Below are 27,953 nucleotides of genomic sequence, written 5' to 3' on the forward strand. Positions count from 1 at the left end.
AAACCGTCAAGAAAGGAGTGGTTTAATAGGAAAACCGTCAAGAATTTTGATGAAAAGGCGGAGGGGAGGCAATTTTCCGAATTCTTGACGGTTTTAAACCGTCAAGCAATATGAACGTTTTTCTTGACTGTTATAAACTGTCAAGGATTATCTTCTAAATTCATGACGTTTTTAAAACGTCAAGATTTATTATAAAATCGACATTCTTGACGTTTTTCAAATGTAAAATAATATGTAATTATACTTGACGTTTTAAAAACGTCAAGAAATATCAATTACATTCTTGACGTTTTATAAACGTCAAGAAATATCGATTAAATTCTTGACGTTTTAAAACGTCAAGAATTTTAATGAAAAGGCGGAGACTGAGAAATTTTAAAATTTCTTGACATTTTTAAAACGTCAAGTAAGAGAATTTTTCTTGACGTTTTAGAAACGTCAAGAATTACTAAATTAATTGAAAAAATAATAAAAAAACAATATAAAAATAGGAGGAAAAAAGGGGGAAAAATGAAAATACTAAAAGCGCGAAATTCTTTTTTCTTTTTCACATTACGCTTTCCTCTATTTCAATTAAAATTTTGCCACTTTTAATTTTACTTTCTCAAATTTCCTCTTTTCCCCCAAATTTTGTAAAAAAGCCCTAACTTTCCCCCCTCCATATTTCTCTTCACGATCGAAAACTTCACATCTCTTTCATCGCAAGATTTGGTGTGCTTACGCTCGCAAGCCCCCTTCATCACAAGCCGCCGTTGAAGACGTTGCGTTTGTCCACCGCTGAAGATTTGGTGTGTTCGTAGGTTGTCGTTCAGAATAGGTTCGTCCGCCGCCGCAACAGGTTTGTCCGCCGTCGTTCACAAGTTCGTCCCAAGTCGCTGCCTATATATTTCATCTTTTTTTTTTCTTATTATATTTCATTCTTTCATATTGAAATTAACTGTTCTAGGTTTCGATAAGGAGATGATATTGCATCGTATGATATTGCATCTCTTGCTTTCGTTTAATCTTAATTTTCGATATCTTTCATACTTTAAGATCATTATCTGGATGTTCTAGGGCCACTGGTGATGACACACGCAGTCTATGCACCACCGTGTGCAAATGGACCTATCTTGGCCATGCACACATGTCACAGTACAATGAAAAGGATTCCCGAAATATGGAGGCTTGTGGATGGGATGATGATTTCTGGGAGGAAATTGGATTAAGAGATCTTGTTGATGGTCACCATGCGAAAATAGGTGTGAATGAATTAGCTGAAAACATATTTTGGTTGAGTTTTTGATTGATGAAATACTTAGAATTTCTAAATCATTTTGCACTGGTACGTTCTGAGTGCAGATTTATCCTTTACGTTGCTTGAACTATTATTCCCTCTCTACTCTTTAGTATCCATAAGGAAGAATCGAAACACTTTTTTTCTTGATTATTTTTTATGTTGAGCACTCTCTGTATATTATTTCCTTTCATAAGAAATTTAAGTTTGTCATGAAATGTGTAGTGGATGTATTTGTACTCATTTACTCTATACTTTTTGTTTATTGTACCCATCCCATAAAACTGGTTTACTTGTTGCAACTCAGTAATTGACTGTACAAAGTTATTGATGTATAATGTCATTAGGAAGAAGTGTAGCATTCCCTGGTCACCCCTTGGGTTCTGGTCTGACTCCAGTAGCTGCGAAGGTAAGAAACGTCGTCCTCAAAATTTGAACTTAGAATTCTGAAAATTCCTTATTAGCGAACATTTATGTAATATGCAATATTGCATTGATAGGGTAGGGAAAGAAGAATTTGCTCTGGCTGTTAAACTGTTCAATAATAGGAATAAAAATAAAACAAAAAAACAAAAATAATAAAGTAAGAAATCAACTTCAGGTTCATTTTTAATTTGATTGAATTGTTTTTTTTTTGTGCTTATCAGGAACTGGGTTTGGTTGATGGCATCCCTGTTGGTGTTTCACTGATTGATGCTCATGCAGGTGGAGTTGGGGTGTTGGAAAGTGTACCTGGGCAAGATTCTGATTCTGAAGGTTGTGGTTTGTCCTACATATTTCATATTTTTTTTTCTTATTATATTTCATTCTTTCATATTGAAATTAACTGTTCTAGGTTTCGATAAGGAGATGATATTGCATCGTATGGCACTGGTTTGTGGAACATCTACCTGCCATATGGCTGTCTCAAGGGATAAGCTCTTTATTCCTGGTGTATGGGGACCGTTTTGGTCAGGTATGGTTGAAATTAATTCCAATATTTTCTGTCAAGTTCTTCATTTCAAATAGTAGCATGGTGAGGAGGAAAGAGGCAGGTGGACTATGTTCTCAATAGGATAACGAAAATGTTTTTACCATCAAAATTTACATGGATATGTTCTGTGCCAATTACTGATACCATACAGCAATTTGTTATTTTACTGTCTTTGTTGGTTGCTGAGTTCAAATGTCTAATATTTAATATCTATTTCTTTCATAGCTTAGTAAAGAGGGAACAGTTTTATTGCAGTATTTCTTCTAATGATGATTGCCATCTTTTCCATAAAACTCCTAAATGACATGAGTTTTTTTTTTAAATGTCAGCAATGATACCTGAGTATTGGCTTACTGAAGGTGGTCAGAGTGCTACCGGTGCTCTACTTGATCACATAATTCAAAATCATGTTGCCTCTCCTCATCTTGCAAACCGTGCTGCTTCACAAAGTATGACTCTTTTTGTTATTTGATTATATTGATGCCGTCTACTGTGATTAAAGTAGAGTATACTTAAAAGTTAAATGATTGTGTCTAATCTGGAATTGTTCATCTTCTCTTTTGTTTTTTCTTTTTAAATTTTAATCTTTCAGATATCTCTGTGTTTAATATGTTGAACAAGTTGTTGGAGAATTTGGAGAATTTGGTGGCAGTTTTTAAAAACACTATACGTGTTGCATAGAACACTATACATGTAATTCAAATAGAAAGTTATTTGTGGTCTGCTAGTATGTTATTAGAAAGGTGTGCCACTTGTTTTTCTTTCTATTTCCTAATGCAACTAGCCAATCTTGTTATCAATATGTGATACCAATTCTTTAAAGTGTTTTCTCAAAGGGGGCTTGATTGTAAGTGTGTGGAGCAATATAGGTTGTTTTGAGATTCAATACTTCTCTTCATTCGTTTCAGGGGTTAAAGTGTTACTCACACACTTTTTGAAAACTTTTGGTTGGTTGAGAATCAAAGTGAGTATAGAATCTTCTTGGAATTGTTACGAGACTCGAAGTGACATTTAAACATTTTTTTTTTTTTTTGCTGTTTCAAGTGTTAAAGTGTTGCTTTGAAACTTTTTACGTTTGTTTTGCTTTATATTGATACTGTCATCACTGCTTTATATTCTAAGTGGTTTGATCATGCTGTGGTTGCTTAATGTGTTGATACTTTAAATAGCTAGGTTGTTGGATGGATTTGGGATAGGTCTAGCTTGTTGTCACTCTTGTTCATATTTATATTTCAGAAACTGCCACATCAGAAATAAGAGGCTTCAGGCCAAAAAGGTTCCCCAGAGACTCCGTGACATAAAGGATGTTTTAGGTTCATATTTTATTCTTTATTTAATTTCAGTTCTGATTTTCTATGGTCTTTTAGTTGTGCGACTTCTAATAGTGACGATGAGATTGATGCAATCAATGATAGATTTTGCTATAATTATCTTAATCTTTAGCGTTTTAATTTGTCTTCGTTTTTACTCTGGTCATGTGATTTTAGTTTGGTATTCGATTGAGTTAAAGAATTAGGATTGATCTAGTTTATTTTGTTCTTTAGATAGTTTACTTTTGATCCAATATTGTGGGTATAATAATTTTTATGAATACTAATTCATTTATTTTGCATGTCTACAGATTGATACAAGAAAACCATACTCACAGGCCGAGTTAGATGAGGTGCGGGTTGAGTTGGTTGAGTTTTTGGGTTCGTACATATGATTTAGGATTTATTTGTCATCTCTGAAATAGGAAACTTTATTTTTTGTGGTTGATTTTTTGAAATGTTTATATGGAGGGGGAGAGGGAGAGGTGGGGATTGATTGATATACTTTTGGGACTTTGTTGAGGTTTAGAGTTTAGGTGAGTTGTTGATAGGTGAACTGTTCATATGTATTGGTTTTGTAAATGATATATGAATATGATGCAAAGTTTTGGAAATGATATGAATGAATGATGTTTAGTTGTCATTTGATGTATATTTGTCGTTTATATGTAGTTGAATTCTTGGACCAATGAGAGTATAATACAGGAACAATAATATAAATAAATTACAATTAAAAAAATGAAAAATTCTCGACGGTTCGCAAATGTCATGAACAACGAGATTCTTGACGGTTCTAAAATGTCATTAAAAATCACTCTTGACGGTTTCTAAATGTCATGAAAAAGAATACTCTTGACGGGTACAAAATGTCATAAACGACGACTTTCTTGACGGTTATAAAATGTCATGAAAAATGCACTCTTGACGGTTTTAAAATGTCATGAATATTCGCATTCTTGACGGTTTTTGTCATTCATAGTCACATTCTTGACGGTTCTAAACTGTCATTAAAACCTATGCTTGACGGTTTTAAACTGTCATGAAAAATGGAATACTTGACGGTTCTAAACTGTCAACGTTAACAATTCTTGACGTTTTTTACAACTGTCATGAAAAATGCCTTTCTTGACACTGGATTCAACGACGGTTTTAAAACCGTCAAGAATAATCACTCTTGACAGTTTAAAACCGTCAAGAAATCCTGTTTTTGTAGTAGTGATATCGTATAAATTGTAGACATATCTAAACGATCAGGTATAAATTGTAGTCTTATCTAAACGATCGCGTATAAATCATAGTCTTATCTAAACGATCGCGTATAAATTGTAGCCATATCTAAACGATCGCAAATATATTACGCACGCGTTGTTGACGGAGCATTTTTTGTACTTTACATGATGGACCTTTAAACTTTTTTCGTTTTTAGAATTGATGTGTAGATTGTAAATATTTTACCGTTTTTTAAAATTTTTTAAAGATCCCTTTAATTAATTTCTTTGGGAAAAAGGAGGAGAAAAAACTAGATCAAAATCACTGGTTCATTAAAAGCTACTTATAATTTCTGACAGCGTAAAATGAAAAAAAAAAAAAAAAAAAAAAAAAAAAAAAAAAAAAAAAAAAAAAACTTTTTATGCGTCAACCTAATTATTAGATGAAATATACTCACGAGAAAACGGATCTCGATAAACTAAGAAAACGTATTACGTAACTATCAGTGAAGGTCATAACAAGAAGCCACCAAATATTAATATTATTCCAGATTCATCTGCTATCTAATAAAAGCGGAAGGGTCTTATATATGTTCAAACTATTGGGTAAATATCTAGTTTTGTTTCAAAAACTAATTGATAAGGGAGAGAGCGATTCATGTTTTGACTGCGGAAATTTCAACATGCGTGCTCCCGATGGTGCCTTTATAAGGTTACAATATTGAGCTTATGCCTCCATTTTTTCTTGCGGAATATTTGTTTGGACTTCGTACTTATATTAAAAAATATCAACTATTTTTAAGACAACAATATCATTGTATAATACTTTAATAAGTTTAAAAAGTGAGATTTTTAAAATATAGAAAAATAGGTCAAACTATTTACAAGTTATAGCAAAGTTTTCTACGTTCCTTACATTTCAGATATATAAAAATAGAAAGAAGTCTTCATTGATAGAGACTGATAAAAGTCTATCATTGATAGAGATTGATAAAAGTCTATTAATTTCTATCAATGATTAAGATTAATAGAAGTCTATGATTGATTAAAACGATAGAAGTACTTTATCATTGATATTATTAGTGATAGAAACTAATATAAGTCTATGATTGATATATTATCAATGATCAAAACATATACATGTCTATCATTGATAGTGTAACGACCCAAACTTTTTAAACTAGGGTAATTATAATAAACTAGGGTAATTATAATATGTAGCAATATTTAGAATAATTATTAAGTATGTGACAATATTTTAAAAAAATTGCAAAAATAGCAAAATCTATCAGTGATACACTTCTATCGTTGATAGACTCTTATGGTTTATCAGTGATAGACCAACATTTGCTACTTGGTCTATCGGTGATAGACTCCTATCATTGATAGATTTTGACAGATTTTGCTATATTTGCAATTTTTTTAAAATGTTGCTACATACTTAATTATTTTGAATATAATTGCTACATTTACAACTATCCCTTTAAACTAAGTTAAGGTTGTAACGCTCCGAAATTTTTTTAAGGTAAAATTTTGTTCTCGTTTTATTTAAAATGCAAATCGATATAATAATAATATAATATTAATTATATTATTATTATTAATGTTTATTTTATTGGTTATAATATTAATATTATAAATATTATTATAAATTAATATTATAGAAATATTGTTATTTCTAAAATAACAAAATAAATTATTATTTCTTTAATATTAATATTATTAATATATTATATTTATTACTTCATTATTATTATTATTATTATTATTATTTAATATATATATATATTATTATTTAATTTAATTTATTAATATTATATATTATTTAAGATTTATATATATATATATATATATAATAAAATTTTTTAAAAACAAAAACCCTAATACGCGCCGCACGCCCCCCCCCCTCGAAATTTCTTTTCTCTCCCGCAGCCGCCGCCAGCCGATTCTTCCTCTCCCCGACGCCGCGGCACCGCTAAACCCGAGCCCCATCCATTTCCTTTCGCTTTCGTCTCCGTCCGTCTCTTCATCTCCATCTCCGTCGGTGCGTAGCCTCGCCGGACGTTCGCCGCAGCCACCATCCGCAAGCCGCAACCCGTCTCTTCGTCGTCGTCCGTCGAATCCCAGCCAACGCCACCGCCGCTCGTTGCTGCTCCACGAAGCAGCCACCCGCATCCCTCGTGTGTTGTCCGCGAATCGTCGCCGCCGTCGCTCGCCGGAAAAAAAAAAAAACCGATCACCGTGCTGCCCATTCTCTTTCGTCCAGACCCGACCCGGTTCCAGCTGACCCGAGCCGTTTCCGATCCGAGCCACACAGATCCGGGTGAGCCGTGTTGGACAAGCCGAGCCGCGAGCCGCCGAGCCGAGCCGCGAGCCGCCGAGCCGAGCCCCCAAGCCGAGCGAGCCGCGAGCCGAGCCGCGAGCCGAGCCCCAAGCCGAGCGAGCCGCGAGCCGAGCCGCGAGCCGCCGAGCCGAGCCGCGAGCCGCCGAGCCGAGCCGAGCCGAGCCGAGCCGAGTCCAAGCCGAGCCGAGCCACCTAAGCCTTCCTTCCTTCTTTTCGGTTCACGGTGAGTTTTCGGTAAGGTTTGTTCTGATGAATTCCCTAATGTTCCTCGTCCGATTTGAGTCTGAATGTTGAATTAAGTTTTGGCCCTACTTTTCTCCCTTGAAGGTAGTGCAAAGTTGACGCTTAAGTTCTCGGGTTCCGCGACAGACCTGGTTGGAGATAGCTTCCTTTCCTTGGGTAAGTCAACGGATGACCTTTTAAATCAACTGCTACTAGGGCCACCCACTAAAACCTTCGTGTTTCGTTTAGGTGGATCTGTTGAGCGTAGTTTTCAATCGAGGGGCATCACCGAGTTTCAGGTAAGGGTTTTTCTACTACTGGACCCCGAGTCCAGGCTAAAACCGTAGTAATCCACAGGGGATTACACGTTAGTGACTGTACTGAATATCTGTATGCGTGTTGACTGTTAAGTACTGAAATTATATTTTGTCTGATGAAAATATACTGTGACTGCTGTTTGTGGAGTGAAATTATATGTTAATGGACCTTAAAGTTACGATTCAGTATGTATTAAACCCTGGTCTGGATGTGGTTCATGGAGTTTGGACGGGGAAGGACAGTGAGTCCGGTTTTGGTTGGTTAGTCGATTGGACCTAGGGTTTCCCTATTGGTGTGCGAATCGGTAATGCATATAACAACTGAGGGTGTAGATGTTTAAACCTATACTATCTGACTGACAGAGCCTATGGCGGAACTGTAATATGAATGCCGTTGAGATGTGACTGATGCAGACAGTTTAATTTGGACTGAGGGGTAACGGTTAGCTTCATCTATGGGGTAGTGTGCCTTACGGATATGTGCATCCTTCGGGAGCACTAGACTGATATGTGCATCCTTCGGGAGCACTAGACTGATATGTGCATCCTTCGGGAGCACTAGACTGATATGTGCATCCTTCGGGAGCACTAGACTGATATGTGCATCCTTCGGGAGCACTAGACTGATATGTGCATCCTTCGGGAGCACTAGACTGATATGTGCATCCTTCGGGAGCACTAGACTGATATGTGCATCCTTCGGGAGCACTAGACTGATATGTGCGTTCTACGGAACCACTAGACTGTTATGTAGGGTACCCCCGAATAGGAAGTTAACTGTTGATCCCTAATGGGCCCAGTAGTGGGTCCCTTACTGGGTATGTTTATACTCACCCTTTCTCTTCTTTAACTTTTCAGGTAGGGGTACAGCGAGGGGCAGACCGACGAGAGGCAGGAAGGATGCGTGAAGGCCATATGGACGCGTCTGATTTTCTTTCGCTTCCGCTATGTATTTTGTCAGAATATTTTGATTGTGATTTTTGGACTGGTGACTTGACATTTTATTTTGTGACTTTTTGAATTATTTAAAATAGGGCCCGAAACTGTCTTTTGTAAGGTTTATACTGTTTTAATGAATCGTATCTGGTCCGTTTTAAACTTTATGTTGAATGGTCGAGTTTTGGTATTTGGTAGTGACCTCAGCTTAGTCCGGAAAAGTTGGGTCGTTACAGTTGGTATCAGAGCCTAAGTTTTAGGTTCTGTAGACTGACTTATAATGTGAGTCTGTGTTTTGTGTCCTTATGGCTGAAACGATCCTTGCCGCTCGTCAGGTACGCTCTCATGAAAGTATATGTATAACTCTACATGCATTACCTTACCTACGTTAAACTGCAAATTCAATTACCATTTGTGACTAAAGGAATCGTTGGTGGTTGTTAGGGAAATGCCACCACGGAGAGGTGCACGTAGGGGTGGCCGAGGAGGCCGAGGAAGGGGAGCAGGACGCGTTCAGCCTGAGGTGCAGCCTGTAGGCCAAGCCCCTGACCCGGCTGCGCCAGTTACTCATGCAGACCTAGCCGCCATGGAGCAGAGGTTTAGAGATATGATTATGCAAATGCGGGAGCAGCAGAAGCCTGCCTCGCCAACTCCGGCGCCAGCTCCAGCACCAATTCCTGCTCCAGTTCCGGCTCCGGTACCAGTTGCACCCCAGTTTGTGCCGGATCAGTTGTCAGCAGAGGCTAAGCACCTGAGGGATTTCAGGAAGTATAATCCCACGACGTTTGATGGGTCTTTGGAGGACCCCACCAGAGCTCAGATGTGGCTATCGTCCTTGGAGACCATATTCCGTTACATGAAATGCCCTGAGGATCAGAAAGTCCAGTGTGCTGTTTTTATGTTGACTGACAGAGGTACTGCATGGTGGGAGACTACTGAGAGGATGCTAGGTGGTGATGTGAGTCAGATCACGTGGCAGCAGTTCAAGGAGAGTTTCTATGCGAAATTCTTCTCTGCCAGTTTGAGAGATGCCAAGCGGCAGGAGTTTCTGAATCTAGAGCAGGGTGACATGACAGTGGAGCAGTATGATGCGGAATTTGACATGTTATCCCGCTTCGCTCCCGAGATGATAGCGACCGAGACGGCCAGAGCTGACAAGTTTGTTAGAGGCCTCAGACTGGACATTCAGGGTTTGGTCCGAGCTTTCAGACCCGCTACTCATGCCGATGCACTGCGCCTGGCAGTGGATCTCAGTTTACAGGAGAGGGCCAACTCGTCTAAGACCGCTGGTAGAGGTTCGACGTCGGGACAGAAGAGGAAGGCTGAGCAGCAGCCTGTTCCAATACCACAGCGGAATTTCAGACCAGGTGGTGAGTTTCGCAGCTTCCAGCAGAAACCTTTTGAGGCAGGGGAGGCTGCCAGAGGGAAGCCGTTGTGTACCACTTGTGGGAAGCACCATCTGGGCCGTTGCTTATTCGGGACCAGGACCTGCTTTAAGTGCAGGCAAGAGGGTCATACAGCTGACAGATGCCCGTTGAGAGTCACGGGGATCGCGCAGAATCAGGGAGCAGGTGCTCCACATCAGGGTAGAGTCTTTGCTACCAACAGGACTGAGGCAGAGAAGGCGGGCACAGTAGTGACAGGTACGCTCCCAGTGTTGGGGCATTACGCCTTAGTTTTGTTTGATTCGGGTTCGTCACATTCTTTTATCTCTTCCGCATTTGTGTCGCATGCCCGCTTAGAGGTTGAGCCCTTACACCATGTTCTGTCAGTATCTACTCCTTCTGGGGAATGTATGTTGTCGAAGGAAAAGGTGAAGTCATGTCAGATTGAGTTAGCAGGCCATGTGATTGAGGTAACGCTGATAGTTCTGGATATGCTGGACTTTGATGTAATCCTGGGTATGGATTGGTTGGCCGCCAACCACGCCAGCATAGATTGTTCACGTAAGGAGGTAACGTTTAACCCTCCCTCGATGGCCAGTTTTAAATTTAAGGGAGGAGGGTCAAAGTCGTTGCCTCAGGTAATCTCAGCCATCAGGGCCAGTAAACTGCTCAGTCAGGGTACTTGGGGTATCTTAGCGAGTGTGGTGGATACTAGAGAGGCGGATGTATCCCTGTCATCAGAACCAGTAGTGAGGGACTATCCGGACGTTTTTCCTGAGGAACTTCCAGGATTACCTCCGCACAGGGAGGTTGAGTTTGCCATAGAGTTGGAGCCGGGCACGGTTCCTATATCCAGAGCCCCTTACAGAATGGCCCCCGCAGAATTGAAAGAACTGAAGGTACAGTTACAGGAATTGCTTGATAAGGGATTCATTCGACCGAGCGTGTCACCTTGGGGTGCGCCAGTCTTATTCGTTAAGAAGAAGGATGGGTCGATGCGTCTATGCATTGACTATAGGGAGTTGAACAAAGTAACGGTAAAGAACAGATATCCCTTACCCAGGATAGACGATCTATTTGACCAGTTACAGGGAGCCACAGTGTTCTCTAAGATTGATCTTCGGTCAGGATACCATCAGCTGAGGATTAAGGATGAGGATATACCGAAGACGGCATTTCGATCCAGATATGGACACTACGAGTTTATTGTGATGTCTTTTGGTTTGACGAATGCTCCGGCAGTGTTTATGGACTTGATGAACAGAGTGTTCAGGGAGTTCCTAGATACTTTCGTGATTGTGTTTATCGACGATATCTTGATATACTCTAAGACGGAGGCCGAACACGAGGAGCATTTACGTATGGTTTTGCAAACACTTCGGGATAATAAGTTGTACGCAAAGTTCTCGAAGTGCGAGTTTTGGCTGAAACAGGTGTCCTTTCTGGGCCACGTGGTTTCTAAGGCTGGAGTCTCTGTGGATCCAGCTAAGATAGAGGCAGTCACTGGTTGGACCCGACCTTCCACAGTCAGTGAGGTTCGTAGCTTTCTGGGTTTAGCAGGCTATTATCGACGGTTTGTGGAGAACTTTTCTCGTATAGCTACTCCTCTTACTCAGTTGACAAGAAAGGGAGCTCCTTTTGTTTGGAGCAAGGCATGTGAGGACAGTTTCCAGACCCTTAAACAGAAGCTAGTTACCGCACCAGTCCTCACGGTACCCGATGGTTCTGGCAGTTTCGTGATTTATAGTGATGCTTCCAAGAAAGGTTTGGGTTGTGTTTTGATGCAGCAGGGTAAGGTGGTCGCTTATGCGTCTCGTCAGTTGAAGAGTCATGAGCAGAACTACCCTACACATGATCTAGAGTTGGCAGCAGTGGTTTTCGCTTTGAAAATATGGAGGCATTATTTATATGGTGAAAAGATACAGATATTCACAGATCATAAGAGCTTGAAATACTTCTTTACTCAAAAAGAATTGAATATGAGACAGCGAAGGTGGCTTGAGTTAGTGAAGGACTACGATTGTGAGATACTGTATCATCCAGGCAAGGCGAATGTGGTAGCTGATGCTCTTAGTAGGAAAGTATCACATTCAGCAGCACTTATTACCCGGCAGGCCCCATTGCATCGGGATCTCGAGCGGGCTGAGATTGCAGTGTCAGTGGGGACAGTTACTATGCAGTTAGCCCAGTTGACGGTACAGCCGACTTTGAGGCAGAGGATCATTGATGCTCAGAGTAACGATCCTTATCTGGTTGAGAAACGTGGCCTAGCAGAGGCAGGGCAAACGGCTGAGTTCTCGTTATCCTCTGATGGTGGACTGTTATTTGAGAGACGCCTCTGTGTTCCGTCAGATGGTGCGGTTAAGACAGAATTATTATCTGAGGCGCACAGTTCCCCATTTTCCATGCACCCAGGTAGCACGAAGATGTATCAGGACCTGAAGCGGGTTTATTGGTGGCGTAACATGAAGAGAGAAGTAGCAGAATTTGTTAGTAAATGCTTGGTGTGTCAGCAGGTTAAGGCACCAAGGCAGAAACCAGCGGGCTTATTACAACCCTTGAGCATACCGGAATGGAAATGGGAGAACGTGTCCATGGATTTCATTACAGGGCTACCGAGAACTCTGAGGGGTTTTACAGTGATCTGGGTTGTGGTGGACAGACTTACTAAATCAGCGCACTTCGTTCCGGGTAAATCCACCTATACTGCTAGTAAGTGGGCACAGTTGTACATGTCTGAGATAGTGAGATTACATGGAGTGCCAGTGTCGATTGTTTCTGATAGAGATGCCCGTTTCACTTCCAAATTTTGGAAGGGTTTACAGACTGCTATGGGCACGAGGTTGGACTTTAGTACGGCCTTCCATCCACAGACTGACGGTCAGACTGAGCGTCTGAACCAGGTTTTAGAGGATATGTTACGGGCGTGTGCATTGGAATTTCCAGGTAGCTGGGACTCCCACTTACATTTGATGGAATTTGCTTATAATAACAGTTATCAGGCTACTATTGGCATGGCACCGTTTGAGGCCCTGTACGGCAGATGTTGTAGATCCCCGGTTTGCTGGGGTGAGGTAGGTGAGCAGAGATTGATGGGTCCTGAGTTAGTTCAGTCTACTAACGAAGCAATACAGAAGATTAGATCACGCATGCATACCGCTCAGAGTAGGCAGAAGAGTTATGCAGATGTGAGGCGGAAGGACCTTGAGTTTGAGATAGGGGATAAGGTGTTCTTAAAGGTAGCACCTATGAAGGGTGTCTTGCGTTTTGAAAGGAGGGGAAAGTTGAGTCCCCGTTTTGTTGGGCCATTTGAGATTCTGGAGCGGATTGGCCCTGTAGCTTATCGCTTGGCGTTGCCTCCATCACTCTCGACAGTCCATGACGTGTTTCACGTTTCTATGTTGAGGAAGTACGTGCCAGACCCATCCCACGTAGTGGATTACGAGCCACTAGAGATTGATGAAAACTTGAGCTATGTTGAACAACCTGTTGAGGTGCTTGCTAGAGAGGTGAGGACGTTGAGAAATAAAGAAATTCCCCTGGTTAAAGTCTTGTGGCGGAATCACCGGGTAGAAGAGGCTACATGGGAGCGTGAAGACGACATGAGATCCCGTTATCCCGAACTGTTCGAGGAATAAAAACTTTCGAGGACGAAAGTTCCCTAAGGAGGGAAGAATGTAACGCTCCGAAATTTTTTTAAGGTAAAATTTTGTTCTCGTTTTATTTAAAATGCAAATCGATATAATAATAATATAATATTAATTATATTATTATTATTAATGTTTATTTTATTGGTTATAATATTAATATTATAAATATTATTATAAATTAATATTATAGAAATATTGTTATTTCTAAAATAACAAAATAAATTATTATTTCTTTAATATTAATATTATTAATATATTATATTTATTACTTCATTATTATTATTATTATTATTATTATTTAATATATATATATATTATTATTTAATTTAATTTATTAATATTATATATTATTTAAGATTTATATATATATATATATATATAATAAAATTTTTTAAAAACAAAAACCCTAATACGCGCCGCACGCCCCCCCCCCTCGAAATTTCTTTTCTCTCCCGCAGCCGCCGCCAGCCGATTCTTCCTCTCCCCGACGCCGCGGCACCGCTAAACCCGAGCCCCATCCATTTCCTTTCGCTTTCGTCTCCGTCCGTCTCTTCATCTCCATCTCCGTCGGTGCGTAGCCTCGCCGGACGTTCGCCGCAGCCACCATTCGCAAGCCGCAACCCGTCTCTTCGTCGTCGTCCGTCGAATCCCAGCCAACGCCACCGCCGCTCGTTGCTGCTCCACGAAGCAGCCACCCGCATCCCTCGTGTGTTGTCCGCGAATCGTCGCCGCCGTCGCTCGCCGGAAAAAAAAAAAAACCGATCACCGTGCTGCCCATTCTCTTTCGTCCAGACCCGACCCGGTTCCAGCTGACCCGAGCCGTTTCCGATCCGAGCCACACAGATCCGGGTGAGCCGTGTTGGACAAGCCGAGCCGCGAGCCGCCGAGCCGAGCCGCGAGCCGCCGAGCCGAGCCCCCAAGCCGAGCGAGCCGCGAGCCGAGCCGCGAGCCGAGCCCCAAGCCGAGCGAGCCGCGAGCCGAGCCGCGAGCCGCCGAGCCGAGCCGCGAGCCGCCGAGCCGAGCCGAGCCGAGCCGAGCCGAGTCCAAGCCGAGCCGAGCCACCTAAGCCTTCCTTCCTTCTTTTCGGTTCACGGTGAGTTTTCGGTAAGGTTTGTTCTGATGAATTCCCTAATGTTCCTCGTCCGATTTGAGTCTGAATGTTGAATTAAGTTTTGGCCCTACTTTTCTCCCTTGAAGGTAGTGCAAAGTTGACGCTTAAGTTCTCGGGTTCCGCGACAGACCTGGTTGGAGATAGCTTCCTTTCCTTGGGTAAGTCAACGGATGACCTTTTAAATCAACTGCTACTAGGGCCACCCACTAAAACCTTCGTGTTTCGTTTAGGTGGATCTGTTGAGCGTAGTTTTCAATCGAGGGGCATCACCGAGTTTCAGGTAAGGGTTTTCCTACTACTGGACCCCGAGTCCAGGCTAAAACCGTAGTAATCCACAGGGGATTACACGTTAGTGACTGTACTGAATATCTGTATGCGTGTTGACTGTTAAGTACTGAAATTATATTTTGTCTGATGAAAATATACTGTGACTGCTGTTTGTGGAGTGAAATTATATGTTAATGGACCTTAAAGTTACGATTCAGTATGTATTAAACCCTGGTCTGGATGTGGTTCATGGAGTTTGGACGGGGAAGGACAGTGAGTCCGGTTTTGGTTGGTTAGTCGATTGGACCTAGGGTTTCCCTATTGGTGTGCGAATCGGTAATGCATATAACAACTGAGGGTGTAGATGTTTAAACCTATACTATCTGACTGACAGAGCCTATGGCGGAACTGTAATATGAATGCCGTTGAGATGTGACTGATGCAGACAGTTTAATTTGGACTGAGGGGTAACGGTTAGCTTCATCTATGGGGTAGTGTGCCTTACGGATATGTGCATCCTTCGGGAGCACTAGACTGATATGTGCATCCTTCGGGAGCACTAGACTGATATGTGCATCCTTCGGGAGCACTAGACTGATATGTGCATCCTTCGGGAGCACTAGACTGATATGTGCATCCTTCGGGAGCACTAGACTGATATGTGCATCCTTCGGGAGCACTAGACTGATATGTGCATCCTTCGGGAGCACTAGACTGATATGTGCATCCTTCGGGAGCACTAGACTGATATGTGCATCCTTCGGGAGCACTAGACTGATATGTGCGTTCTACGGAACCACTAGACTGTTATGTAGGGTACCCCCGAATAGGAAGTTAACTGTTGATCCCTAATGGGCCCAGTAGTGGGTCCCTTACTGGGTATGTTTATACTCACCCTTTCTCTTCTTTAACTTTTCAGGTACGGGTACAGCGAGGGGCAGACCGACGAGAGGCAGGAAGGATGCGTGAAGGCCATATGGACGCGTCTGATTTTCTTTCGCTTCCGCTATGTATTTTGTCAGAATATTTTGATTGTGATTTTTGGACTGGTGACTTGACATTTTATTTTGTGACTTTTTGAATTATTTAAAATAGGGCCCGAAACTGTCTTTTGTAAGGTTTATACTGTTTTAATGAATCGTATCTGGTCCGTTTTAAACTTTATGTTGAATGGTCGAGTTTTGGTATTTGGTAGTGACCTCAGCTTAGTCCGGAAAAGTTGGGTCGTTACAAAGGTCATTATTAAAAAGATAAACATCAAAAGACACTTTTTTGAAAAGAGGATAACTAAAATCTTTATAAAATTAATATCAAAACGTTCGCGAAAACATAAGTTTTTCAAAATTAACAAAAATAATTTGAAAACGTGACCCACAGGTTCTAACAATTTTAAACAACTAAAAACAAATAAATAGGACAAAATCTTTAAGTAAAATGGTTAAAATTTAAAAATACTGAAAGACATAGAAATGAGTGCGGAAGCTGAACTGTGTCCCCATATGGCATGCCACGAATCCCTCGCTGTCACTCGCCACCTTCTTAAGTTCTTTACCTTAGCCTGAAATATCAAAACATAAAGAGTGAGTATATAAATATACTAAGTAAGGGACTCACTACTAGTCCCACTAGGTGATCTGTTAACTTTCCGTTAGAAACATAATCATAACGTTGTGTGTCCAATGGAGCACACCTGAGTGAGTGAGACCTTACGAACACCCCTAAATTATGCGAGTGATCCCGAAGGAACACCTCTAGTCGTGCGAGTGATCGCAGGCACACACTCCATAAACATATATGTAATACGTAGGTACACCCCTAAACGTGCGAGTGGTCCCGTCGAAACACCTCTAGTCGTGCGAGTGACCTCGTATACACTCCATAAACATATATGTAATACGTAGATACACCCTTAATCGTGCGAGTGGTCCCATCGAAACACCCCTAGTCGTGCGAGTGACCCGTATACACAATATAACTGTCCCCTAACCGTGCATGTGATCCGTAGGTACACCCCTAAATCGTGCAAGTGATCCCGTAGGAACACCCCTAGTCGTGCGAGTGACCCCATAAATAGGATCACAATACAGGTGGGGTAAAAAGCTTAATAGACAAAGTTAACAGACACACCACAATCCAAAGCATGTAACATTATCATAAACATCATAACATGACATGAATATTAATCATAACGTTCTTATTCAGGTGATTAATTAATCATGTATCATAAACATAATAAACATATCAGTCATCACCGTCAATCTTAATATCAGTCATCATCAACAATTGTAACATCAATCATCATCTATAGCATCGCATTATGCACCTTAGCTACCATCAATGCATAATCGTAAATACATGCAGTCTCTTAAATTCAGTTCGAAAGTCTAGTAGTAGAATCTCTTACCTAGAGATTAGCTAAAAAATATTTCTTTGCTGACAATAATTCCCAATTAAAGCATTAACAGGCAAGGAAAATCAATAACTTAATTAATAAAATTTACCAATGGCTAGTATCTAAAATTTTCCAATTTAACTTATCCAAAGTTCAAGTTGAAACCAATTCAACCTTGATTAGGAAAAATCCAAGATTAAATCTAAAAATTTAACCAACTGAACCTTTAAAGAAACTCCAATTAGATCCAAAATTAAATTAATAAATTATTAATTTAATTACCTTTGCTTACCAAACTTGACCAAATGGATGTTGAAAAATTATCTAAACCTTGATGAGAAAATTCATCAATTCTTCAAGCTTTGTCGAAGGGACGAATCATAACTAAAATTGGTGAAGCGACGACGGCAAAAGGTTATCTTAGAGAAGAAGATGAAGAACATTTTTCTTTTTCCTTTACTTTTCAACTTAAACATTTCAATGCTATTTATAGACCCAAATAATAACAATAATATTTATTATTATTATTTCCTTTTCCTTTTAGGATATATATATATAATACCAAAACTATACATATATCTTTATTTCCATTATCTTTCCTAAATAAATGCCTTAAATGCACAAAATCTTAGGCATTTATAACCATTAATAATAATAATAATAATATTTTTTTATTATTATTATTTTTCTCTCACCAAAATCTACAATAAACATATATATTTATTTAAACATTATTCTCTCTTTTAAATAAATATATATCTTTTTCATCCATTCAAATCAACCATCTCTCTCCTCATGGATTATCTTATTTTCCAAACAAATATAATTATATTCACTACAACAAATCTGGCCTTTAATGTCGGGTGGAAAAAATGAAAAATGGGCTTTAATGTCGGTTTTTAAAAAGCGGATGTTTAATGTCGGTTTTAAACCGACATTAAAGAAGGAGCTTTAATGTCGGTTTAAAACCGACATTAAACGACCCCCTTTTGAAAACCGACATTAAAGCCCCTTTGTAATTTCTTTTTTATTTTTTTTAATTTGGTAAAAAATCAAGTTTCCTCTCTCTTACTTTACCTTTTCTTTTTCCTTAAAGGTTTCTATATAAATTCTCCTCCTCTCTTCTTTTTCCTCTTTAGTCGTCGCCTTTTCCCCTTTCCATCAAAACCCTAAAGGTATTCCAGCCGAAGTAGAGACCTTGTACTTCCGGCCGGCGTTGTCGATATCGACTTTTCCCCTTTTACCTTTTCTTTTTCCCTAAAGGTTTCGATATCGACTTCACTCGAAGTAGAGACCTTGTACTTCCGGCCGGCATTGTCGTCCCTAATGTTCCTACTTCCATCAACTGTGATAAAGGCGAGCGTACCCGATTCCGGTCAGATGTCATCTCCTTCAATCAGTTCCTCCGAGCGTACCCGTTTTCTTGTTTTTTTTTTTTTCATTTGTTGGCTTCATAGAACGAACTGGGTTTGTTTTTTTTTCCGGTTAAAAGCAGATGTCGGAGCTGTTTAATCAACAATTATCTCTATCTGGAAAAATTTCGTCGGGGTTCTTTAACACCATGTTTGGATTAAAGGGTTGCTGGCAAAACGATGCAGGTTCCACAAGAAGTCTTGCATTTGATGGTTGTTTCATTACATTTTATAACTTGATTTCAGGTTCATTGAGAAATATGGTACTCATGTGGTTGTGGGTGTAAAAATGGGAGGAAAAGATGTCATTTTCATGAGGCAATTACGAGAATCGAAGGTAGAGCAAACCGATGTGCAGAAGAAGTTAAAGAAATTAGCAGATGATAAATTTTCTGAAGATGCAAATGGAGGTTTCACGTCCAATTATGTTGCAGCAAAAATCAAGGTACATACTCGAGCGCATAAATGGCTATCACCATTTGGGCCATTCCATTGGTCCCATGTCAAAATAGAGAATGCTGATTAGCTATTGACGGAAATTAAAGAATCAATTTTCCTCGAGTCATGCATTATATGCAGCTCTTGATTCATGTTCTTTCCTTAAAATTCTTAGATTGAGATAAATCATATCAATAGAATATGGTTTAGTTTGCTAAGTTCGCTATAGAATGTGGTTTAATTGTTACCTGATATAGTAGTTGTCTTGCCTTCATCGTCACCTTGGCTTGCTTGTGAATTCTTCTTTTACTTCTGCATCTACACATATACTAAATATAACTCAACTAAGATTTATAAAAACTCAATAAACATGACTAGTCAGACAATGATTTTTGCTAATCGTATTTTAAATTAATCATTATAACCATGGGGCATACAATTTCTGATCCAATAGATTATTCTTTTTCTAAAACAATTTTGATAGGATTAATGATTCGCAATGGCATATTATTCACATAGAACAGAAAAATTTAGAAGTGCAAACAAGTTTTGTGGTTTGATGATGCATCTTCTAACTACATTTTCTACATGTATAAACATTTTAAGTCTCATCAGGAGAAATAAACTTTTATCCTCAATGATCCCAATTTTTAGGATGAATATTCTCTGCCATGGGAGCTTCGTAATGCATTTGCTGCCTCTATCAAACCACCAGTGATCAATCACTCAAAGGGTGATGTAAGCATCTCGGCATCTACCTGTTCTTTGTTTGGGGAGAATATTGCTACACTATCGACCTATTAAGCAGATGAGAACTTACTTATTTAATTAAATGACTGGATGCAGGAGTTAACAGCGATTTATATTAGGAGAGGAGGTGTTGATGTTGGTCAAAGTCATAATCAATGGCTCTCAACCATTTCTCAGTCACCTAAAGTTATCTCGATGTCCTTCGTACCAATAACATCACTCATGAATGGCATCCGAGGCAATGGATTTCTAAGCCATGCCGTGAACCTGTATCTAAGATGTAAGTATGCAAGTCTTGCTTTTAAGTGTTGTTTCTCTACAGCCAATGGACTTGGATAATTTTTGTCCTTTAATGAGAACCTGAAATATGGAGATCAGATACGTACATTATTTGCCCTTAAAATTTGACCTTAGTTACTCTTCCCATGGTAGCTGTAGTACTTGCAGCTTCCATTAAAAGATTTTGACCCTATGTTCTTGCCAACAAGGTACCATTCACATTTAGTATTAGATTTTGATCATTGAAAAATTGTGCAGATAAACCTCCAATTGAGGAGCTCCAGCAATTTCTTGAATTTCAACTACCTAGACAGTGGGCTTAATTTCAATTATTGAAAAACTGCAGGTTGATTCAAACAATCGTCCAGTAACGGGAGTTCGCTTGTCTTCATGGGATCCTGCTGCCCTTGCAGAGTATGTTTCTTTTGTTTCTGTTTTTTGTCTTTTCTTTAGTAGAATTCTAGACATTTGGATGTTTGTCTGTCTGGACTGAAAGTCTCTTCTATTGAAATATCTTCATCACTGATATTTAACAAACTTCTCTGCGTTCATCTTCTCCACATTAACACACCAATTGTTAATGGTGTTGAATGAATGAGAATGGATTTTTGGAAGTAATGCTTTCAACCATGCGCTTCTCTGTCCAACACTTGAGAAAAGTTCAGTTTGGAGGCACCACTGATGAAAAAAGTTCACTGGGGAATGTAAGTTTCATTTTGCATATGCTGTGTTTTATTGTAATGAATTACACCAATATAATTTCTTCATACAGCATTGGCATCAGTTTGTAGAACCGATAATTTGTGAGAGTTCTTTTATATATTGTTCATATATAATAGATGCAAATGATTTTGGGGTTACTTTGTTGCAGAACCAACGAATGCAAGAATCTATTTCAATATTGCACAAAAAGGTGAATAACTTAGTTTTAGAGTAATTAATGTTTTGGCTTCATTAATTATGCATACAGGACTATAATTTTTTATTTCCCATGGTGTAAAATTTGGTTCATAAAATGATTGTAGGAAAAGGCATTGCAAGAGGAGAACAGGCAGCTAGCAAATAAGGTATAAAATTAATTATGTCCTATATATTTTCAGTGCTGTATATAAATTAATTAAAATAATTTAATATTGTTAAATAGCCTCTAAGAATGTAATATGTTCATATACTTTGAAAATTTTAGGTAAAGGAAAATGAGAAGGCTTTGGTTGAACGTGGACAGTACAATTCATTTGCAATGTCTTTAATTCATTTGCAATGTCTTTAATCCATTTGCAATGTCTTTAATTTCTATAAGTTAATTTTGGACATTGGAGTCAGTAAAATTTGGGTTTAGTTCATCTGCAATGTCTTTAATCTCTATATGTTAATTTTAGACTTTGGAGTTAGTAAATTTTGGGTTTAATTATTTGCAATTTCTTTAATTTCTATGTTCATTTTGAACGTTTAGCTTTGTTTTGGTATTGTTTGTAGAATGATTGAAGTTATATCGGGTTGAAAGCTGAGCAATTGTGTAGATAGCCAGGCGATCATTGAAGGTTGAAGATTGAAGATTGCGAAGACGTTTAGAATTTTTCTTATTTACATCTTGTATTAGGATCTTTTTTCATATACTGTTGTAGAATGTATATATAAACACAATATTAAGTTTTCATTTTGTGTATACAAATGTAAAAGATAAATATTATTGTTTCTAAAATAATATTAATTTTATTGATTCGTTGGAGCGAGAAAAAATATTTATCTATATGGATTCAATGTTGATTTATAAAAAATGGACAATACAAGAATTAAATAAATATAAATTTCTAAAAATGGACAACAAGTCTTTAATGTCGGTTTTAAAACGACATCATAGCCCAATCAACATTAAAGGGCTTCAATAACACTATCAAAGATGTCGGTTTAAAACCGACATTAAAGCTCAACCGACATTAAAGGGCTTCAATAACACTATCAAAGATGTCGGTTGAAAACTGACATTAAAGGCCTTTAATGTCGTTTTTAAACCGACATTAAAGGGGCCTTTAATGTCGTTTTTAAACCGACATTAAAGCCCAACCGACATTAAAGGCCTTTAATAACGCTCGCAAAGATGTCGGTTGCCAAGTGACATTAAAGCCCTTTAATGTCGGTTTTAAACCGACATTAAAGGCCAAATTTCTTCTAGTGATTCCATCACATAATTAACTTCACTTTTTCAAATTATTAATTAAATATATATATATATATATATATATATATATATATATATATATATATATATATATATATATATCCATATATCCATATATATATACTCAATTAAATCCAATTCCACCAAAACTAACTTTTCCCTCCAAAATCTCAAATTAACTTAAATTCTCAATTAATTTAATGAATCAAATCTTTTCCAATAAATCATAACTTCCAACATGATTATCTTAACTCAACCATAACAACTCCACTCCATAATCAAGATTTATATTCTACAATAATTAATTATTATTTATCTTTTTTAAAAATAATTAATTACCTTTCACAATAATTAATTATTATTTATCTTTCTCCAAAATAATTAATTATCTTCCATAATAATTAATTATTATTTATCTTTCTCCAAAATAATCAACCTTTTACAAATAATTATATTTTTCAAAAATATAATTATTTTACTTTTTCACCCTTAAAAAATATACTTTCTCCAAAATACGATTATCTTTTCCTTAAATAATTCTATTTCAACAAATATAATTATCTTTTCCTTTAACATAATAATTATATATATATTTCCACGTATACATATAATTATTAAATCTCCAACAAACTTTTCACCCCACAATTTAATTAAATAACATCCATAATTATTTAATTAAATTCAACTTCAACAACACTAAAAATCCACAACTTTATTTAATCCTCTTAACCTACCATTTAATCAAAAACTCAACAAACAACACATGCCAAAACCTCTAATTAATTAAATATTCATCCAACAAATATTTAATTAATTTCAATTCCCACATAAATCAAATAATTCTTATTAAATGAATTCAAAATAACCCCCAATAAATTAAATCTAATTAAACAAAACTAAGATAATTAACTCCAAAATTATCTTATTTTTTGGGGCATTACAGATAGAGGCTGATAAATGTCTAGCAAATATTTTTTTTCTATTTTTGTAAATAGTTTAACATTTTTTTCTATTTGTGAAAAAATTTCTTTATAATAGTACCTTACCGTACATTTAATAAAACAATATTTAAAAAATTGCAATATCTTATAATAAGTTTATGTTGTTGAAATATTTCTACAATTAAAACAAATTAGTTTTCTTTTGATTACTAAAAATGTTGGGGCATTAATCTCTAATTAGGTGTTGGTTGTTTTGCCAATTAATTGAATGAGGTAGGATTGATCGTTGATACGTCATTTAAGTGGGGCGTTGAGGTAGGATTAGTAGTTAATGTGTCCCTTAAATGAGGCATTTGAAGTAAGACTGTTGGTTGATGTGTCACTTAATTGAGGCGTTCCGGTAGGACAATTGATGCGTTATTTAAGTGAGAAATTGAGAACAGCTAATAACAATTGAAGCGTTATGCGTTAAATAAATGATTGATGCCTTAATTAAGAGTTTGGGTCAACCATTATTTATTAAGGCGTTACACAATAAACTTATGACCATTGAGCTTAATCTCTATATAAAGGTATCCCCACTTCTCATGTCTAACGCATCAGAAAATACATTTCTCACAAGTTATCTCCATCTTTTCCCTCTCTGTTATTTGTTTTTATAGTAAAAGAGTGTTGAAATTTCATGTTTTGGTCTAGCTTCGATTGAGTTTTGGTTGTTTTATTTTGGGGGCATTGTGGCATCATACGAACTGTTTGCACTTCAAGTAGAGTCGCGAAATGTCTTAAAAGAGCATGATCCACAACTCAATCTTTTTCTTCACTAGTTTCTATTTTGCAGGTTTTGGATGCAAACCCTAAACGACAAAACCAAGACACAATGTTTAGACATTAAGTTTAGGCATAAATTTTACCAAGCATTTATACAATAGATGTCTGAATCATAAGGGGTTCTAGTTTCAGCTCAGACGTTCTAGATGCCCCAATTCAGTCGCCTAACTCTTATTTCCAGCACATGGTTGTTGTCTAGTTTGAACACGTAGGTGTTGTTCAATTATGACACATTTTTCTGTTCAGTTCTGACACTGTTTAGTACAGGTTCCAATAGTTTTAAGACATTTCATTATGCTACCTGATGGTTCAGTTTTACATATACTGAGTTTTTATTGACTGATCTCTACCGCTCATTCCATTTTAAAGGAGCACATTTCAATGGATTACAATATATATTGTTCTTTCTAACCACAAAGAAATTTGCCAATACATGCACCACTGAGAAGCCAAAAGCTCAAGAAATAAATCTAACAGAGGAGCCAATCAGAATTTCAAAGGATCGATGGAAGGAAAATAATTTTATTTGTAAAAATCTTTTCTTATACGGTTTGACTAATAATTTGTTTTATTACAGTACGGTGTCCACAATGCAATAAGTTTGGGATTTATAGAAGAAGTTTGGCACCAAAGAAGCTGGCTCAAAGAAGTATGTAGCTAGTCGGTATCTGAAATTCCAGATGACAGATGAAAGATCTGTAAAGGCACAATCTCATGAATGTCAGAAGATTGCTCATGAAATAATGAGCGAATGTATGCTTATAAAAGAACAATTCCATGTTGTTTTAATTGATACATTACCTTGTGTGTGGAAGCATTTGAAAAACATGTTGAGACACAAAAACAAAGAGTTTCCTTTGAAAAGTCTAATAACACGCCTAAGGATTAAGGACAAGGCTCGAAGACAAGACCATAAAGGATCGGTGAACGTTGTTCCTAGAAGGACTTCCACTGTCATTCCAAAACCTGGATTGAAGCCAATAGGAAAGAAGATAAAGGTTTGGAGTCGAGGTCCCAACAACCTGAAAAAGAAATACAATAAAAAAACCCCATACAAAAGTACAAAACAATTTATCTGTTACAATTGTAATAAGCCTAGTCATTTAGCTAGAAAATTGTAGGTATAGGAATCGTCCTGTTGTGCGAGCGAATCTACCAGAGGAAGAAATCTATGGCATGATCACAAAAATGAATGTGATTAGGGGTTTTAAAGGTTGGTGGCTGGTAAGACATTGGCGTCATGAGCCAGGTACGTCATGACCTTAGTCAGTTTAAAAATTATAAGGAAACTAAAGGTAGAAATAAACTTCTACAAGATCACCATACAATAAAGGTTGCTAGAGTTGGCGAAGTGGAGTTGAAATTAACCTCTACCAAGATTGTGCCAAAGGAAGTTCTACACCGTCTAAAGATAAAGGAAGAATATGGTATCAAGCTATCTCCTCCACAAGGGAACCTTGACTCAGACAATAGGAGCAGGTTAATTTACTCTCACTAAGAATAATGGTTTTGTGGGAAAGGGTTATGCAACTGATGGAATGTTCAAGCTTAATCTTGAAATAAATAAAATTTAGTCTTCTTTTAATACTTGGCATGCTAAACTTTGTCATGTTAATAAAACGGATAATTAGCAACACGTATGGATAGGAAATGATTCCTAAACTATTCGTGAATGAATTTGATAAATGTGAATTTTGTAGTCAAGCTAAGATAACTAAGACTTTGCATAAATCTTTCATGAGGATATCTGAGCCTCTAAATTTAATTCATTTATACTTATGTGATTTTGATGGTGTCTTGATTAGGAATAGTAAAAGGTTTATTACTTTTATGATAATTGTGTTTGATTACACTTTTGTTTATCCACGAAAAAAATAAAAGCGATAATTTTGACATGTTCAAATTGTTTGTAACTGAAATAGAAAATCAATTTGAAAAATAAAATATTTCATAATAATAGGGGAACTAAATATGATTTAGTTATCTTTAACAACTTCTATAACACATATAGATTAGTAGTTGCTATTTTACTTAATTTAGGAGTTGTACCATTTTGGTAAGGTAAAATTATTCAGTTCGTGTGCTATGTTCTCAATAAAATTTCAAAATGTAAGAATAAAACTTCACCATACGAAGTCTTTAAGAATAAGTGAAATCAAATTTATCATATTTCAGAACTTGAGGGTGTCTAGAGCCTATGTTAGAATTCCATATCCTAAAAGAAGAAAGCTTGTCAATAGAGCCTACGAAGGTTTCTTTATACTATATGAAACCAATAGTAAAACCTATAGGTTTTATGACCTAGTAATTCAAGTGATTATAGAATCAAATGTTGCTAACTTCTTTGAGGATAGATTTTTCTTTAAATCAAGAAATAGTGGAGAATTGAGTTCTAGTCATCTACCTTTAATTAGAGCTCAAACTTCAAATGAGGAAATAGATCCTAAGCCTAGAAGGAGCAAGAGGAATTCTACCATTAAAGACTTTGGAGATGAGTTCAAAACCTACAATGAAGAATAATATCCTAAAATTCTATCAAAAGCTCTATCCTCAGTAGATGCCAACTTATGCCAAGAAGCTGTAAATGATTAAATGGATTCCCTTGAGTCAACTAGAACCTTGAGTCAACTAGAACTTGACATTCAATAGACTTACCCCTCGGCTGCAAAGCAGTAGGATGTAAATGGGTTTTAAGAAAGAAACTCAAATCTGATGGAACAACAGACAAATACAAGACTAACATAGACTTGTTTGATACCTTCTACCTAGTGACTAAAGTCGCCCCAATTAGAGTTTTAATTTCTATAGCAACCCTAAGTAATCTTTTAGTACATCAAATGGATGTAAAAATCGATTTTCGAAACGGTGAATTAGAAGAAGAGATTTACATGGAACAACCTAAAGGTTTCATAGCTCATGATGAAGAGAATAAAGTTTGCAAATTAGATAAATATTTCTATTGTTTGAAACAAGCTCCTAAGCAATGACATGAGAAATTTGATAGTGATCAAATCATTTCTAAAGGATTTGAAGTTAATGAGAAAAACAAATGCATTTACTATAAGTCTTAAAAAAGCTTATATGTAGATGATATGTTAATATATGAAATAAACTTACATGAAATAAATGATGTATAATCAATATCGAGTGCAAATTTTGACATGAAAGACCTATAAAGCTAATGTTTTCTTATGAATAAAAATAACTAAGTTTACCAAGGAAATTTCTTTGGATCAATCTCACTACATAGAAAAGATTATAAAGTTGAAGTATAATTACTTTGATAGTAAGTCAACATGTACTCCTTACAATTCTAGGGTAAAAAGTAGTTCGAGAACACTGGTGATAGTGTTTATCAACCTCAGTATGCAAGCATTATTGACAGTCTTTGATATGTTGCTGACTGCATTAAGGCAGATACAACTTATGTTATAGGATTGCTATGCAGGTTTACAAGCAAACCAAGCATAGAACATTGGAATGTTGTAGAAAAAGCTATATTCTTAAAGAAATCCCAGAACCTACAATTACATTATCAAAAGTTTTTTCCTGTCTTAGAAGGTTATAGTTATATTGTAATGACTTGAGTTTAGGAGGGGTACATGAATGATCTAATATTACATCTAAATGAGAGAGATCCTAAAGGCATGAAAGTACGGTTAAGAAAGGCTTAAAATAATTGAATGTTAATATCTATACCAATAAGGTGCACCTTCCTTTTCGGTGGCTCAACCA

The 27,953-nt window shown here is 37.3% G+C and overlaps 2 protein-coding genes and 1 long non-coding RNA gene across 10 annotated transcripts; all 3 read left to right on the plus strand.

The window, feature by feature from the left end:
• The first annotated feature begins 585 nt into the window (after positions 1–585).
• On the plus strand, positions 586–4,202 carry LOC127149884 (uncharacterized). Of its 8 annotated transcripts, XR_007821732.1 has the most exons (9): positions 589–838; positions 1,057–1,241; positions 1,624–1,685; positions 1,924–2,032; positions 2,112–2,231; positions 2,579–2,698; positions 3,158–3,213; positions 3,486–3,562; positions 3,871–3,941. XR_007821732.1 is itself a non-coding variant. In XM_051086238.1 (8 exons), the coding sequence occupies exons 2-8, from the start codon at positions 1,127–1,129 to the stop codon at positions 3,952–3,954; spliced, it is 666 nt and encodes a 221-aa protein (XP_050942195.1). In that variant the 5' UTR covers positions 589–860; positions 1,057–1,126; the 3' UTR covers positions 3,955–4,202. The 8 variants fall into 8 exon arrangements, 6 of the variants coding, with proteins under 6 accessions (XP_050942200.1, XP_050942195.1, XP_050942194.1 ...); XR_007821731.1 differs by having other exon boundaries at positions 3,158–3,562; positions 3,871–3,943; XM_051086238.1 differs by lacking the exon at positions 3,486–3,562 and having other exon boundaries at positions 589–860; positions 3,871–4,202.
• Positions 4,203–19,001: 14,799 nt separating this feature from the next.
• Positions 19,002–20,568, plus strand: LOC107992337 (MACPF domain-containing protein NSL1-like). The gene is made up of 3 exons (XM_051086274.1): positions 19,002–19,248; positions 19,896–19,979; positions 20,088–20,568. Exons 1-3 carry the CDS (start codon positions 19,093–19,095, stop codon positions 20,328–20,330), a joined length of 483 nt encoding a protein of 160 aa, XP_050942231.1. The 5' UTR covers positions 19,002–19,092; the 3' UTR covers positions 20,331–20,568.
• Positions 20,569–20,855: 287 nt separating this feature from the next.
• On the plus strand, positions 20,856–21,942 carry LOC127149985 (uncharacterized). Its single transcript, XR_007821906.1, has 4 exons — positions 20,856–20,974; positions 21,142–21,183; positions 21,296–21,337; positions 21,747–21,942. It is a non-coding gene; the product is annotated as an uncharacterized LOC127149985 (long non-coding RNA).
• Positions 21,943–27,953: the final 6,011 nt, after the last annotated feature.

Source organism: Cucumis melo, chromosome 6 (assembly GCF_025177605.1).
Source record: "Cucumis melo cultivar AY chromosome 6, USDA_Cmelo_AY_1.0, whole genome shotgun sequence".
NCBI lineage: Eukaryota > Viridiplantae > Streptophyta > Magnoliopsida > Cucurbitales > Cucurbitaceae > Cucumis > Cucumis melo.